Source organism: Aphelocoma coerulescens, chromosome 8 (genome assembly GCF_041296385.1).
Source record: "Aphelocoma coerulescens isolate FSJ_1873_10779 chromosome 8, UR_Acoe_1.0, whole genome shotgun sequence".
In the NCBI taxonomy this organism is placed as follows: domain Eukaryota; kingdom Metazoa; phylum Chordata; class Aves; order Passeriformes; family Corvidae; genus Aphelocoma; species Aphelocoma coerulescens.
In genome coordinates, this window is record NC_091022.1 from 8078638 (window position 1) to 8093141 (window position 14504).

General features: G+C 38.0%; 1 protein-coding gene across 6 annotated transcripts in view; it reads left to right on the forward strand.

The window, feature by feature from the left end:
* The window catches only part of SUCO (SUN domain containing ossification factor), a 40067-nt gene that overhangs the window by 8352 nt on the left and 17211 nt on the right, over positions 1-14504 (forward strand). For 5 of the 6 annotated variants that reach the window (XM_069023759.1, XM_069023761.1, XM_069023760.1 and 2 more), the window contains exons 2-10: positions 3427-3535; positions 5801-5899; positions 7190-7338; positions 10545-10685; positions 10861-11011; positions 11922-12042; positions 12270-12394; positions 12873-12940; positions 13573-13680. In XM_069023759.1, coding sequence (XP_068879860.1) covers positions 3427-3535; positions 5801-5899; positions 7190-7338; positions 10545-10685; positions 10861-11011; positions 11922-12042; positions 12270-12394; positions 12873-12940; positions 13573-13680 — 1071 coding nt within the window. The remainder of the gene's footprint in view (positions 1-3426; positions 3536-5800; positions 5900-7189; positions 7339-10544; positions 10686-10860; positions 11012-11921; positions 12043-12269; positions 12395-12872; positions 12941-13572; positions 13681-14504) is intronic. The other variant, XM_069023765.1, reaches the window with a different exon arrangement.

Below are 14504 nucleotides of genomic sequence, written 5' to 3' on the forward strand. Positions count from 1 at the left end.
CAGTGCGTTCCTTTCCAAAAGCAGAACAGCCATCAGCCAACCATGGCCAATTTGTATAGCAATGAGTGTAGTGAACCATTCAGATAGGGGTGAGCAGCATTTCTGCTTCAGTGGGCAACCACAGCATGAGCCTGCCCTGAGAAAAGTAAAGATTCCCCCACCCACCCCTGCTCCTTTGTCTGAGCTTGTAGCATTTGCTTTTGGGTTTGTGCACATTAAGCTGGAAAGCTTGTAGTGTATTAGAGAAAACAGCTTTTAAACTGCATTAATGATAGGACAAAGAGTCATGCGTAAGTTCCTTTGTTCTTGATGAGATTTAATAGCAGGTGGTGGTTTGAGTCATACTTAGAAAAATGGAACAATTGAAAACTTCTGTATCCATGTAAGTCAGTAACTGTGGGTTACGTGTTAGGAACAACCTCTTCATTAGAAGATCTACCTTGTACCTGAGACAGTATCTCTAGTGACTGATCTACAGCACTATTTGGGAATTAGGTCTGCTTGGTTCTAAGTCAGCATTAAAATAATACTCCTGGGTTATAGGAAAGGGAAAGATAGATTAAGAGATGCAGAAGCTGCTGTCCTTTCACTGGATGCGCACTTCAAATTCATTAAACTCAAGGGGAATTTTGCTCTCTGTAAATTAACACTTAGATTCTCATTTTTGTTGATTCTTTTTTTAATGGTTAACAGAGGTGCTGTGCCATTTGGCAATTTATTTTCATTATGTGGTCTATCCTTCCAGCTAAAGAAGCCTGCTGAATTAATATGCAAAATGTTAAAAGTCAGAAGAAAAACATACTGCTGGTGGTCTTGATAAGGTTATGAATTTGACTTCTCCCAGACTGGCTGGTCTCACATGGCCTGGCATTCTGTGGGTTTGTGTTCTTAGTGCTCTGTCAAGTTTGCTGGCAGTAGTTGAGTGATACATCCTGCAAGCTGCATGCTCTGCTGCAGTGGGGATCAGGTTTTCCTGTGGGTGCATGCACACACACAAAATGAGTTCTCAGTCCCCTCCCTAGCTTGGAGGGCTTTTGGGAGACTTGAAGTATCATGTTGGAGTTCGGAAGTAGACCAAGAAGAATGTAAGAAAATAAGCAAATAAGACATTGGACACAGATTATGTCAGAGTAGCTTAAATCTGAGCTGCCAAACTGCATTCTTCTAAAAGCTGTGTTTTGCCCTAGTAAAGCCTGATTTCTTGCATGAGATCTCTCAGTATATTAAGGCAAGAAATACGTGCCTTCTGTGCTTTTTGTGCTAAAGCAGTTGTTAATGCATTTGTGAGGCTAGACCTTGTGTTTTAAAATGCTGATTCACAGCCATTGAAATATTTTCTTCTTCTACTCTGAAGGAGTTACTGTTTTTCTGTACAGCTTGCCCAAGATGCCCCCCAGAGTGGAAGCAAAATAGGAAACAAATGTGTGTTCCTGTGGCATGAAGGGGAGGGATGAGCTACAGTATGCTCGATAATTTTTGATGTTTCTGGTGTGTTTTTGTGAAGAATCAGGGAGTCCTTACATCTGTAAGGAGAGATCAGAGGTGCTGGAATTAAGAGCATGAGAATTTCACCATTAAATGATTGAAACCCCTTTTCAGAAGTATAAACGACTTGAAGTATTTGTGTAACTAATTTTTTCCAAGTGAGAGCTAGGTAGTAAGGCCATAGAAGTCTGGTAACATTTCATTGATGCTCTGAAATGAGCATCTTGTGCATAGGGTAGGACAGAGGTTTGATGGAAAACTCAATACAAGCAAGTAATTACATGATGGGATGGGAATTTAAGATGTGTGAGAAGCATATGCCTAATTCTCAACTGAGATATGGGACTTTGTACCTGCTACAATATGTGTTATTACTCTTTTCACACCTTATATTCAGTTCTTTATTGGTCCAGTAACTGCAGCTGCTTCTGTCTGACTTGAAGGCTTTCATTTAGTATAGAAGAAAAGTGCTACCTCAAAGATAAGAGGAATTACTGTGGTGCTCTGGGGCTGAGACACAGGTGGAGCACCTTATTTGCTCATCTCCGTAATAGTATGTCAGATCCCACAAGTTCCTTGTCCACTGTCTCTTCTATGGTGAGAGTCCTGAATCTAGAGTGGCTGATGCCTGCTGACAGTCCCTGCAGATATATATATAGATAGATATAGATATATATATATATGCATGAAACGTAAAAAAATTTTTTTAGTACTTGTCTGTGGTCTGTTGTTGCATGGGTTCCTTCTTGGTGGAGGAGTTTACACTGCACAGACTTCCCAATAAAGTTGATATTCAAGTTTTTAAGAAAGCTGGTAATTCAGATTCCAAGCAATAGTGATCCCAGTTGTGTAAGTGAATCATGATGTACTAATAATCCTACTGTTATGATTAATGTTAAGGCTATTTTATTTCTCAAAACTGTTTTCAGAAGGTTGCTGGATCCAGATTTTTCCATGCTATAGGCCTCTCTCCCCTCTGAGGAGAATGTGGCTCTTTTTTTCAGGGTACAGGGTGATGTTTGTGCAGGCTCGCAGGAGGTCATTCTGATCACCTGATTGTTATGTAAATGGTATTTCATGAATGGAAAATGTTTGTGTTTAAAGTGGTGGATAACTGGTGTTCCAGAATTGTTGAAGACTCCATAAAAGCTCATTAGTTTAATTTTCTCCTGGACTTAGTTGAAATCAGTGTGAAAACCTTTGGGCCTCCAAGCCTAATGGTTCACTGTGCAGATGCTCCCTAGGATGTGAAGAGACCCTGTATGATAAGAAAGAAAAGATGCTGTTCTGGTACAAGTGTTGTACAAGTGGTACAAGTGGCTGCTTTTTTGCCGAAATAAATCCATTTCTTGCTGACAACCAAAGCTGTTGAAAAAAATTACAAACAATTCTCAGAGGCTTTGCATGGTACTTATTAGTGTAACAATGTACATTTTTTAATGTACTTATTTTCTCTTATTTTCCTAAATGTGCTTGATGATGTTGACTATACAAAATCTTCTCAGGTAGGCTTTGTACAGGGGAATAAGGAGATTTAGCTTTTTAGTCTGTGGCTTAAGTTTTTGCTTAGTAATAATTATTGGTAAAAATGTCTCATTGCTATGTGACAAAGGATGTAGTTGATTCAAATTGTTCCTTACTTGCCGTAACTAAACTAATTTGTATCTGCTTTCACTTATTGATGTGGTGACACTCTGGTATCTGGTTTGGTGATACTTTTTTCTTTTGGAAGTAGTAAATTTGTAGTGTTTTCTGTTGCTAATTTCTTGAAGTGAATCCTCAAATGGATTGTATGAAGGAATATCCATGAACTGTACATGTATATTTTTTAGATGCCTCATGGGAACAGCTGAAGAAGATTAATGGGAGACAATGCTAAGGGAATGCTAAAATTTCATTTTAAATAAAGAGGGGTTTTTTGTTTGTTTGTTTTTTTGGTAGGCTTCCTGTTTGGAATGTCTTTTGTAAAGACAGTCTTTCATCAGCAGTGCAATATGCTTCAGGGGATGCTTGTGCCCTGCCCAGTGAGGATGAAAATGTCCAGGAAAAGGTATGCTGCATACATCATGTTAATTACTGAGTCTGACTTGATATTAAATTTTAAAATAAGATTCTTCATAGGGTCTTCTTGGCCAGAATGTTTAATGTAGTCAGTTGTTCTGTGAGTTGTGATATCTTCCCAAATTTTTGTTTTCCTTTGCTTCATTTGTTGCAGTTATGCAACAATTCTGGTGGACAGTTTGGGGCAAGAGAAGGAATAAATAGTAAAGTTACTAGTGGCTTGGTTTTTCTTTTTTTTGTTTAGGGGCCAGATGTTAGAAGTGGGCATCAGGGAAAGTGGGTGACTCTGTAGAGTTCAAAATAGGAGGTGATGGGCTGGGTTAGTCCAGGCCCCATTATGCCAGTTCCCTCTGTGTTGTATTAAAAACAGTGTACAGGTGATTGCTATCCTAAATAGAAGATTTAAGATTAATTGGTTTAAGTCAGTATTTATTGCTTTGTATTCCTTCTGTTCAATAAAAATTAACAAGGCTAAAATATGTTTATGAAAGGTGTAGTAAATGTGGTCCCTTTCATTTTTACTTTACTCAGCACTTTAGTTTGAGTGTAATTGTCCCACCCTGATTAACTCATTACAAGTTTCTGCATATTGCATTGCGTAGTGAGTTCCCAAGCTGTTGAGTCGGAATGTCATGGTAATTTCATTTATTTATTTACCCAGGTACAGAATCAGTCCTATTCTAAATGTGGGTAGTATTGATATGTTGGTGTTCCTATTTCCTCCAGAAGTCTGTAGTAGTGTTAATCATGGTCCTCATTCCAAAAAAGTTTTTATATGCCACACCAAACTTGGAAATTTTGTGTTGAGCATTCTAGCTGACTCAAGTGGAGAGAGCTTCCTGGCCATAAAAAATCACTTTTAAGTATTGTAGGTTACTTAAGCATTTTAGCAACTAGGGTAGCTATATTTTTTGCCAGCTTATACAGCCAAATAGCACTCAGTCCTATTCTTCTGCCTGCAAAAAAGCTGTGCTTGAATTTAATGTCTGATGCAATAATACTGGAAAGATTAAGTAAGCTTTGAGACTGGGAAGCCACTGGTGTGATTTCCTACTCTGCAACATTCTTCTTTGCATTCTATTAATGTGGCTGCATTGTTAAGCAGATTTCTGAACTTAAAGCCAAAGATGTGAAAACTAAAATGTTAGACTGTTGTTTTTACTCATTAAAGAACATCTCTTGGGCATATGAGAAATCTTAAGCAAGTGTCTATTACTCCTAATTAGGCTGCTGGAGCTGTCCTGCTCAAAAAGAGCAGTTCTGCAGCCCTTGATCAGTTTGCCTTAGATCAGTTGTCTCTCCCAGCCATTGATGCTATTTCATCTTAGGGACTTGGATGTGAGCTAATAATATTTGGGGTAAAATGTTGCTTAGTTGTCTCTAAGGTTTGTCAGCTCAGATTTGTAGCTCCTGATCTTCAGTGCATGCCTTAATTCTATCAAGTTAATATCATGTAGTGTTGTATAGCACAGCAGCCCACTTTGGATCTGTACACTGGCAGTATTTGGCCATGGGGTTTTAGATAGCCCTTGTGAAACAAGGTGGGTGTAAATTTCTACCACATTTCTTGCTGTGTTTTAAAATATTGCTCAAAAGCAACTTTTGTAGTTGCATATTTTGTAGTCACAACTTTTAAAAGCTTGAAGGGCAAGTGTAAATGCTTGCCAGTTTTAGTCTGATGGGTTTAAAACTTTTCCCCTCAAGTGTTGATATTTTTTATTTTGTGAATTCACTGCACTTGTTGGTGAATTTTTAGTTGTAGAAGAGAAGGTTGCTTTAAAAGGTTCTGGCAGATTTGTGTAATTACTGTAGTTCTCCTGATAAGACTGCTACAGCTAAAATATGCCACATGTTATTTTCTAATGGTTGTCTGATGCAAGTCATCTTAGATTTTTTTTTTTTTCTCCTCTTTTGGTCAGCAAGAAGATTGGGGAGGATTTGTCAACATGGGAAGTCATAGCAGAATGATGAACTTCCCCTTAGCAAACAAACAAAATTATTTAAGACAATGCTAAAATGATCTTTTCAGGGAAGATTTAACTGAATTGTTTTAACTTGCTGTAGTCTTTGTGCAGATAAGATTTTTAACACAGGTGGGTAGTGGTTCTGAAGATTAATGTAGCTTAGTTTCTTGATGTTTTGATGGTGGAAGAAGTGCTGTTATTCACTGTGTCCCAGAGGCAGCTCCTCTGGCTGAGCATAGAAGGGCTGTGTGACTGCAAACTTAACTGTTGTTTTACCTTTAATATCCTAGGGGGAAGAGGCTGGTCCCAGACTGGAGCCTGAGCATGCAGACTCAAGTACACGGAGTTACTCTATGGAAGAGCTACTCAATGACTTGACAAAATCTGACCAGGAAAGGCTTTTATTTCATTCACTGTCTTCATATAGTCTTCAAATGCTTCTTGGATTTCAGTCTTTCATTTTGGTTATCTAAAGTTCATAGTAACCATCTATCACATTTCACCTGTACACAGGGTTGCTGTCAGACTTGTGTTTCCAGTAAAAGAGAGAATGTGTGAGCTAACAGACCCTGTGTTTCCCATGTGCATAAATAATGAGTAATTTAGTATCTGTAGGTACTGACTAAAAACTTTCCAAGGTAAATTAAAATTGGATGTTGTAGGTATGGATGTCTATTTATAAATAAAACATAAAAAGTCTTCTCTCTGAGGTCTTTTTATATAGATCAGACTTGGTGATTATAGCAGTCCATTTTAGCTTTGATCCTTCATGACTGCTATCAGTTTCATTTCCTTTGTTAAAATGGGAAAACAGTTGAATTTCAGCTCTGTGCCATTGATACTGTTAAGTCAGTGCTTGGTGTTAAATATTACAAAGCCCACTGTTAAAGATTATTTATTTGATTACGTATTTTTATTTTGTAGATTACAAGACAACATACGTAGGACAGATATACTTCAGAATATTTATTTCATGGTTTGGGTGTTTAATTTTGTTAAATCTTCCAGACCTCTTCGTGTTTAGTTAGATGATTTGGAGTAATCTAGCTATTGACAGGAGACTTTTGTACAATAGTATTTCCTTTCGCTGCAGGATTTAATCTGACCTGTTTCAGTGGTTATGTATGCTTTCAGATTTACAAAGCCTTATTTTGAATGTGCTTATGAAAACTGAAGACCTAGAACAAATAAGTCTCAAGACTACTAAACACTTGAAAGTGAAAAATTATCTCCTTGTTCACTTACAGCATGGAATAGGCTTTAAATAATTTTGGACCTCCATTGGAGTGATGAAATTGAAAGCCTTCTCCGAAATTTAGTTTAGGATGAAAATAGTATATTTTATTGTAATGGGTCATGCAAATAGAACTGTTTCTTTCGATTGCTGCAATATTCAAGCTGGTTTTCTCATGGCAGTCTCTATAGGAATGCATCATTAAGGAAGCTGTTGCACAGGCCTGCTCCAATTAATATTTTTACATTATTATATCAGACTACAGAAGAGTATTGCAACTCTCCCAGAGTAGGACAGAATGCCACCTTGGTCTTGGAAGAAACAAAATTAATTTCTGACAGAAATCTGAACTACTGAACTGTTAGAACTCCATACTAGATGGTATTGTATGAATGCTCTTATTACTCAGGTGTTGAAAAATGTATATTCACCTGGAATGGTTTTACAGTCAACAGAAATAAGTGAAACAAGCCAGCCTGAAGTTGTGAGTCCATCTTCAGCAGATGTAAATGAAGCTTCCTCCAGCATAGTTCCAAGCACTGAAAACACTTCCAGTTCACCTACCTCAGAGATACCTCCAGTCTCACAGCCCGAGTAAGCTCTTTCAATTTTGTTGTTCTGGTCTTTGAGAGAATATAATTTACTCTGCTCTTGTTAAAATGTTTAGTGAGGGTAAGATGGTACTACTCCGCACAATTGTTTTGCTGGTTTATGATGTCAGTGCTAATGGAGTGTGCCATCATTTACTGAGTGTGTGGATAAACAGTTGCATACTTTCATGAAGTGGAATACTATTGCCATGATCAGTTTCTAAGCTGCTGCTTTGAAAAAAAGCCAACATGCTTAGATAATCTGTACTATAAAAGCCCTCAGGGCTTTACCGTTAGGATTTCTGCCCTTCAGAAATGTGCTTTCACATCTGTGTCAACAAGCATTGAGGCTGCTTCAGCAATGGCCTCTGCTTTCAGTTAAGGAAGAAGTCTGCAGAGTTTTATCTCAGGACTTAAAAACGGAGAGTTTCAACTTCTGGTAGTAAGAGGCTTGTGACAAAATAGCAAATTCTCATACAAATGCAGTCAAGTCAATACTTAATGTATTGCAAGAGCTACCTCTGCTGCAGGCAGCTTTCTGGAGTCCATGTACTTCATTTTGTTTCCCTTCTCTTGTGGGACGTTGTGCTATCAAATGGGAGCTAGTGTGGAAATTTGTGTGTGCATACTTGCAAGGATTTTCACAATGTTCTATTGGGCTTTTTGATGTGCTAAGGAAAGTTATGTTGTTCTGACTGCTGATAAAGATGGAGTATTTTATTAGATAAAAATTCAACACATTGAAAAGGAAGTAGACTTGTCTTTGGTGGGTGTTTTGGGTTTTTTAAGACTTCAGTCTTTCTGCTTTACCAAATTTAATTTCTTTACCATAGAAAAGGTACGGAAATTTTGTTTGCTGGCTGATCTTGCCTAGTCTGCCAGGGCTAACACTTAAACACATTTTGATACTTCATCAGTGTCTTTAATTGGAAGTCTTCCAAAATTTGCAGTTTTTATAAAGCAAAACTGGAATGTTGCTTCAGCCTGTTCTTTTTATAGCTTTTGTTGACTACTACACTGATTTGTTTGTGTAATGTGTTGTAAGCTCTACTGTTGTCACATCTTAGAAGGAGGCAGGATGTTATTTTCCTTGAAACATTCAGCTGGTGTCTGGTAATTGTTGGAAATTGTCTGGCTGTCATAGCTGGGCAGTACTGGAGTGGTGAACTCTGAAGACTTGAACTATGCAATGAATGAAAACAGAAACTTGGTTTGGAGCACCTGATGGATGAGTTAGTGCTGGGCAGTGGTGTTGTGACACCAGTGCCATTTACAGGAAGAAAGGGCAGAACTGGTGCAGCAGAGAAGCATGTTTATACATTATTTCAAACTGCAGTTCAGCTTTCAGTAGTCATAGGTGGTCTCTTACTGTACAGATTAATATCCAAACTATCTGTGGTCCAGCTCCATATTTAAACAAGATCTTTAAAAAGACATGGTTGTATTTGTTATCTTCAGACATTTGTTATCTTTTTCCTGGTTTAGATGTTGATTCCTGACAGTGTAACAAAGTCCAGCTCTCTCAGGTGTTACTGGCCTAAAAGAGCAGAACCTCTTAGTCAAAATATTTTCAAAGTATTTTTATTCCAAACAAGTTTTACTTTGTAATGAATCCTTTTTTAGAACAGCACTGAGTGTAACTTTTCTACCTAAATCTAATCTGAGGAAAAATTACTGAAAAATAATCTGAGTTCTTTCTGTCTGTAAGTAAAGAACCTGCTGTGCAAAGTGAGCTTAATAATGCATTTTAAAAATTAAGGCAAATCAAGGTACCCAAAGGAGAGGGAACACTACAGCTTTTAAGACTCACCTTCTGCCAAAATTAGTTACTTGGGGCCAGTCAGGTACACCCTGAGAGGAAGGAATTTTTAAGTTCATTCTTCTCCCATATTTTATTCAGTTGATAATTGTTCATACTGTCACCTACCCACTGAAATAGGAGAATATGTGGAGCTTTGCAGTTTTAAGTGTAGTGGTCAGGCTTATTTAGTCAATAGAGAGTTGCATGCTCACCAAGCACTGTGCATCTCAGATGGAGGCATTTTGGGGCATTCAGGGAAAATACTCCCTGTTTATAGCTAATAAATTCTTGTATTCATGTTTGTTAGATTTTGCTACATAGCAAAAAGTCTTGAATACCTATGAGTTTTTTGTTTTATACCACAGGAAATTTATCATATGAAAGGTACTAAAATTGTCTCCCTGGGTTGGTTGTAGCTGCTTCTGCTGATAATTGTAGCAGTCAGAGAACCAAAAAGATCCCCTTTTAAGTTTCTGACATGCTGCTTGTGTTTTGGCAGCTCTGTCATGATATCGGATTAACCTAGTTTGCTGCTTACATTAAAGAAAGTTTATGTTGAAATTTAAAAGGCAGAGTAAAGCTTTTACTTAGATCTGGCTGTAGCCTGGATCAGCCTGAAAGTCATCCCTGTGCTGGAGAAGAGAGGACAGTCAGAAGTTATCAATTGAAAGATACTTCCATCTGTCCATCTTCTCCCCACCCATTCCATCATTCTTAAAGAGCATATGGGAGGCTTTCTGTTTGGTTTGTGCCTCAGGATTTGTCTGATGAGGTGTGCTCAGCCTTTCTGGGAGAGAGGACGTAAAGCAGTGGGCAGATGAGCTGGTTTGGGCTGTTGTTACAGCTTGGATAATGGTCTGCTGGGTTACCTGATTTTAATTACACTAGCAAAAAAAGAAAGAAATCTAGTAGAAAGGAAGTCTGTCTGGCTCTGTTTTTATTGCCCTATTCTCCTCTAGTTTTAGCCAAGTTCTGTTCTGACTGCTGCCTCTTGACTTGGTAACATGAGGAGCTTTTAGTGAGGGAGCTCAGTCTCATGCTTGTTTCCTTTGTTGAAAGGGAAGAGAAAATTGCTGGCAGCCAGGTAACTGTGAACCTGTTGTTAGTTTGTAATGATTATGGGAAGAATATCCATTTGCAGTGTTTGATAAGATGTTAGATGAGAGTTCAGGGAGATGAGAAGCCTGTTTTGAGTTCCTTTCTGGGACAAACAGGCTGGAAAAGGAAATTCTATTTTTTCATGGGTACAGCTGAGAATGCAATACCACAAGTACAGCATACTTCATTTTTCTTAATTATTTCTGTGAGACTCTTACTTTATTAAAACTTTCAGATATCTTTGTGGTTGATTTTCAGGGTTATTTGAATTCTCAGAAGGCTAAAAAAGCATGTTGTTTGTTTCCCTTCAGTGCAATAGAGAATTCCCATGCTGATATCCCTGTAGTGAGCTCTAGTGAAGCTGAGCAGTCAGAACCTGACTGTGATATTGGTGGGACACTTGAGGCTGACCCTCAGAGTGAACCTTCCTCTTTTGTCAGTCCACCAGAGAGGTGAGTATCCAAGCAGGTTGTGTGTGACTCTGAATACTTTAAAGGTAGTTGTTCTTTTCTGTGCTGGCTTTGCAACAAACATTTGCATGTGCTTGCTTAATCTACATATTTGTGTGTTTGTTTAATTGCATGTGGCTGATCATGTTATAGATCCTGATACTCTTTAAACTTTCAGCCTTGCAGGCCAACATATAGAGAACATATCATCTTCACATGGCAAGGGAAAGAAGACAAAATCTGAGTTTGAGTCAAAAGTTTCAGCAGCTGAAAAGGGGGCGGATGAGCAAAAATCTGCTCTGAATGCTTCGGAGAACTTAAAAAGGGAGGTAAGCAGTGCTTGTATCCCCTCAGTACCTACAGGAGCCTAAAGCCCTTCTTTAGGTTATCACCACTGAGAAAAAAAGTGGTGTGGTGTTATTCTGTCCCAGAAGTACTACTTGGCCCTTGTTAAAGTGGGATGTGTAGCTAGTCAGGCCTTACATGCTCTGATTGTGAGGCGCTTCCTAAAGCTTGTATTTTTTAAATACAATGACGAAGGCCATGGCAATACCACTTTTTGCTATTTTAGGATCATGTTTAAACTGTCATTTGGCAACTACCTTTAAAATATTGTCTACAAAATAATCTCTACACTTGAAATATCTACCAAAAAATTTTCACTCATCTGCTGGTGTGCTGAAAATGTGTTTGTACAAAAGAGAAGTTAAGATATGAAATGAATAACATACAGTTTAGTTGACAGGGGTTTTGCTTTGCCAGGCAAGTCCAAAGCATTATTTCTGAGATACTTAAACATGGTTTCTTTAATGTTTAATCATTCTGCTGTTTTTGAGATGTTCAGAAGTTCCAGGGAACCTCTGGAATTCTGTCATGACAAGCATTCATGTTTAAAGATTTTTGCTACAGGGAAAACTTTCTTATTAAGAGGAAAAGCAAAAATTGGGAAGAAAATGCAGGTGTTGGAGACAGAAGGCTTACATTTTATTTAAAATGTATTAGCTTAGCCGCAAAAATTGCCAGTATTTCAGTGGAATAATCTGTAATTCTGAGAGAAAATCATCACATGTTTTTTCTGGCTTATAATCTTGATTACATTGGCTCTAAGTTGTTAACACGGGTGCAAATGATGTGTCTGCCCTTGACTTGATCAGAGCATGCTTTGTTTTTTGAAGTTCATTTTTGTTTTCATTGTCGGTCCTGAAAAATACTCACAATTGGTGGTTGTTTCTTCTGCAGAAAGACTTTAAGAAGACAGGAGAAATTGACCCTACATCAGTAATAACTCCAAAGGACCCTGGAGACATTCCAACATTTGATGAATGGAAGAAGAAAGTCATGGAAGTAGAGAAAGAAAAGAGTAAGTTCAGGATTCATTAGTTTGGACTAAATACAGACCACTGTCATCTTGTACTAGAGCTGAATAGTGAGACTGTCTCAATTTGGAATGCAGCCTGGAACTTCATTTTTCTGCTAGAACTACATAATTAATAGCCTTCATTATATAAAAGCAGTGAGCAGAAGTTCCTGACAGTGAAAATACTGTTTGTGTGGTTTGTTATAGGAGCAGTATTTTCTTGTTCCTAGGTCAGTCAATGCACCCTTCTGCTGTTGGTGGTCAGCATTCCACTAAAAAGGTCCAGAAAAACAGGAATAACTATGCGTCTGTAGAGTGTGGTGCCAAAATTCTGGCAGCAAATCCAGAGGCAAAGGTAAGCATTTACTAATTATTATTGTGCATTATGTTAGTGTACTGTTATGCAACAAGTAGCACAAAGTACACTTAACACTGATTTGTGAAGTTGTTATTCTACGTTTGGGTTTATTGGGATTTTAATTTATCAAAATAGGACATAAACAGTGATCTGTGCCTTTTTTAAGAGGGATTGCTATAGAGAACTTGATGTCTTTCTAAGTGAATTCAGAAAATGGGAGCAGAGTCTACTTCCTACAGAAATTAATACAGCTTTGTTCAGTTGTTCAAAGAGCTCACCATAGTAAATAATCTGTGTTTGCCCCAAAGTAGCATGGCATACTATGTTCTGGATATTATCTTGCTTAGAATGTTGTGAAACTTGATACTAGTCCAAAAACCTATTTTCAAACTTATTTTTGCAAAGAGGGGAAAAATCCCTGGTGGTGTTGGTATCTACCATGCCATTTAAAATACTAATTTTTTTCTTTATACAGAGCACTTCAGCTATTTTGATGGAAAACATGGACCTTTATATGCTCAATCCTTGCAGTACTAAAATCTGGTAGGTTCCTGAGGTTCACTTTTATGACAGGCATGATTACAGTTTTCCACTGCTGTGGGTCTGAATGTGTCCTGTGGGACTGACTTGACCTTGGTGTGTTGCTGCTTGGAATGAGTGTGTGAGGAGCTTTGACAGAATTAGCACAGGATGTTTTATTATGTCTCCCATAGAAATGTAGCTCTGGTATTGAGAACTAATATTAAGGTGATATTTTTATTTACCTTAATAGGTGAAAGTTTTGCATAATTATCATGGCAGATAAAGCACTTGGGCATTCAAATAAAGATTTTTGATTTCTTTCCCTGACTGTCAACTAATTGTAGGACAGGTGAACAGAATTTACCATATACGAATTGGTACTTCAGATGTGATTTAAATTATGTTTGCTGTCCTTAGTTTTTAGTTCTGTGACTTGGTGCCTTTGAGTAGAAAATGGATGAAGCTCTTGTAGCTGTAGGTGCTACCTAGAGTTACTAAAGTTCAGGAAAGCACCACCAGTGATTCTTATGCTACAGCATTTTTGTAGTGTCCTCCTTATACCCAGTGGAGGATGTGGTAATGAGGTAAAGGGCTGAAGATTGTAACTGCAGAAGGAGAAGTCTTTTCTTAAAATATTTTCTTTTGTCTTTAAGGTTTGTTGTTGAGCTCTGTGAACCAGTCCAAGTAAAGCAGTTTGACATTGCAAATCATGAATTATTCTCTTCCACTCCTAAAGACTTTCTGGTGTCAATTAGTGACAGGTATGTAATCTAAACTCATCCTTCTGAATGAAAAAAATGAAATAATTACTAGATGCAAGGCTTTATTAAGCATGGGCTGTGTATGCTTGTTATTATGCAAAGTATAATGTAGTGTGAAGTCACACGAATTTTCTTTGTTTTGTGTATATTGTCAGTTGCTAGCAGTTTTTTCCTTTGCCACCTTAAAAATTAAAGGGAAAAATTTGTTGACAAGTAGCAGTGAAGAAGCAGAATTTATACAGTAGCTGGATAGTGGATGGCAGATTATAAAACTCCTTAATAAAATGCTGCTGAGGATTTGGGCTGTCTCCTCCCTTGTCATTCAGACCATTTTCACATGGTTTGAGCTGTCTTCAATGCTGAACTCTGTTCAAAGATACACAAATTATTTAAAAAGAAAAAAGAGCAGTACACTATTGAGAAATTGGAAGGGGGTAAGAGTGCTACAGATTGGCCAGATGGCTGCTTAGAGGGTGGTTTTATGATGATTTAGGCAGTGTCGTGCCGCCACTGCTTTCTGCAGTGAGCAGATAATTCTAGTCTGTGAATGAGCAGGCATTCACAGTGCTTCAGAAAAAATCCTTTTCTTCTTGGGTGCCTAAAGCATGTAGGGTTAGACTTCCAACACTTGGTCTGTAGTTCTAGCTCTGCTCTGCTCAGTTTTCTACTGCTTGCTTACAGTAATACAACCTGTCATGTGTTGTGTTCTTACCTGGGGTGGCTTCATTGTAGACTGGCTGAATTTCAGTAATTGGATCAAGTCTGGGGTTTTGTGCTTCAAGAGCTTGCACATTGCTGTAAGTGTGTGAGGAGGTTCTGCTGAT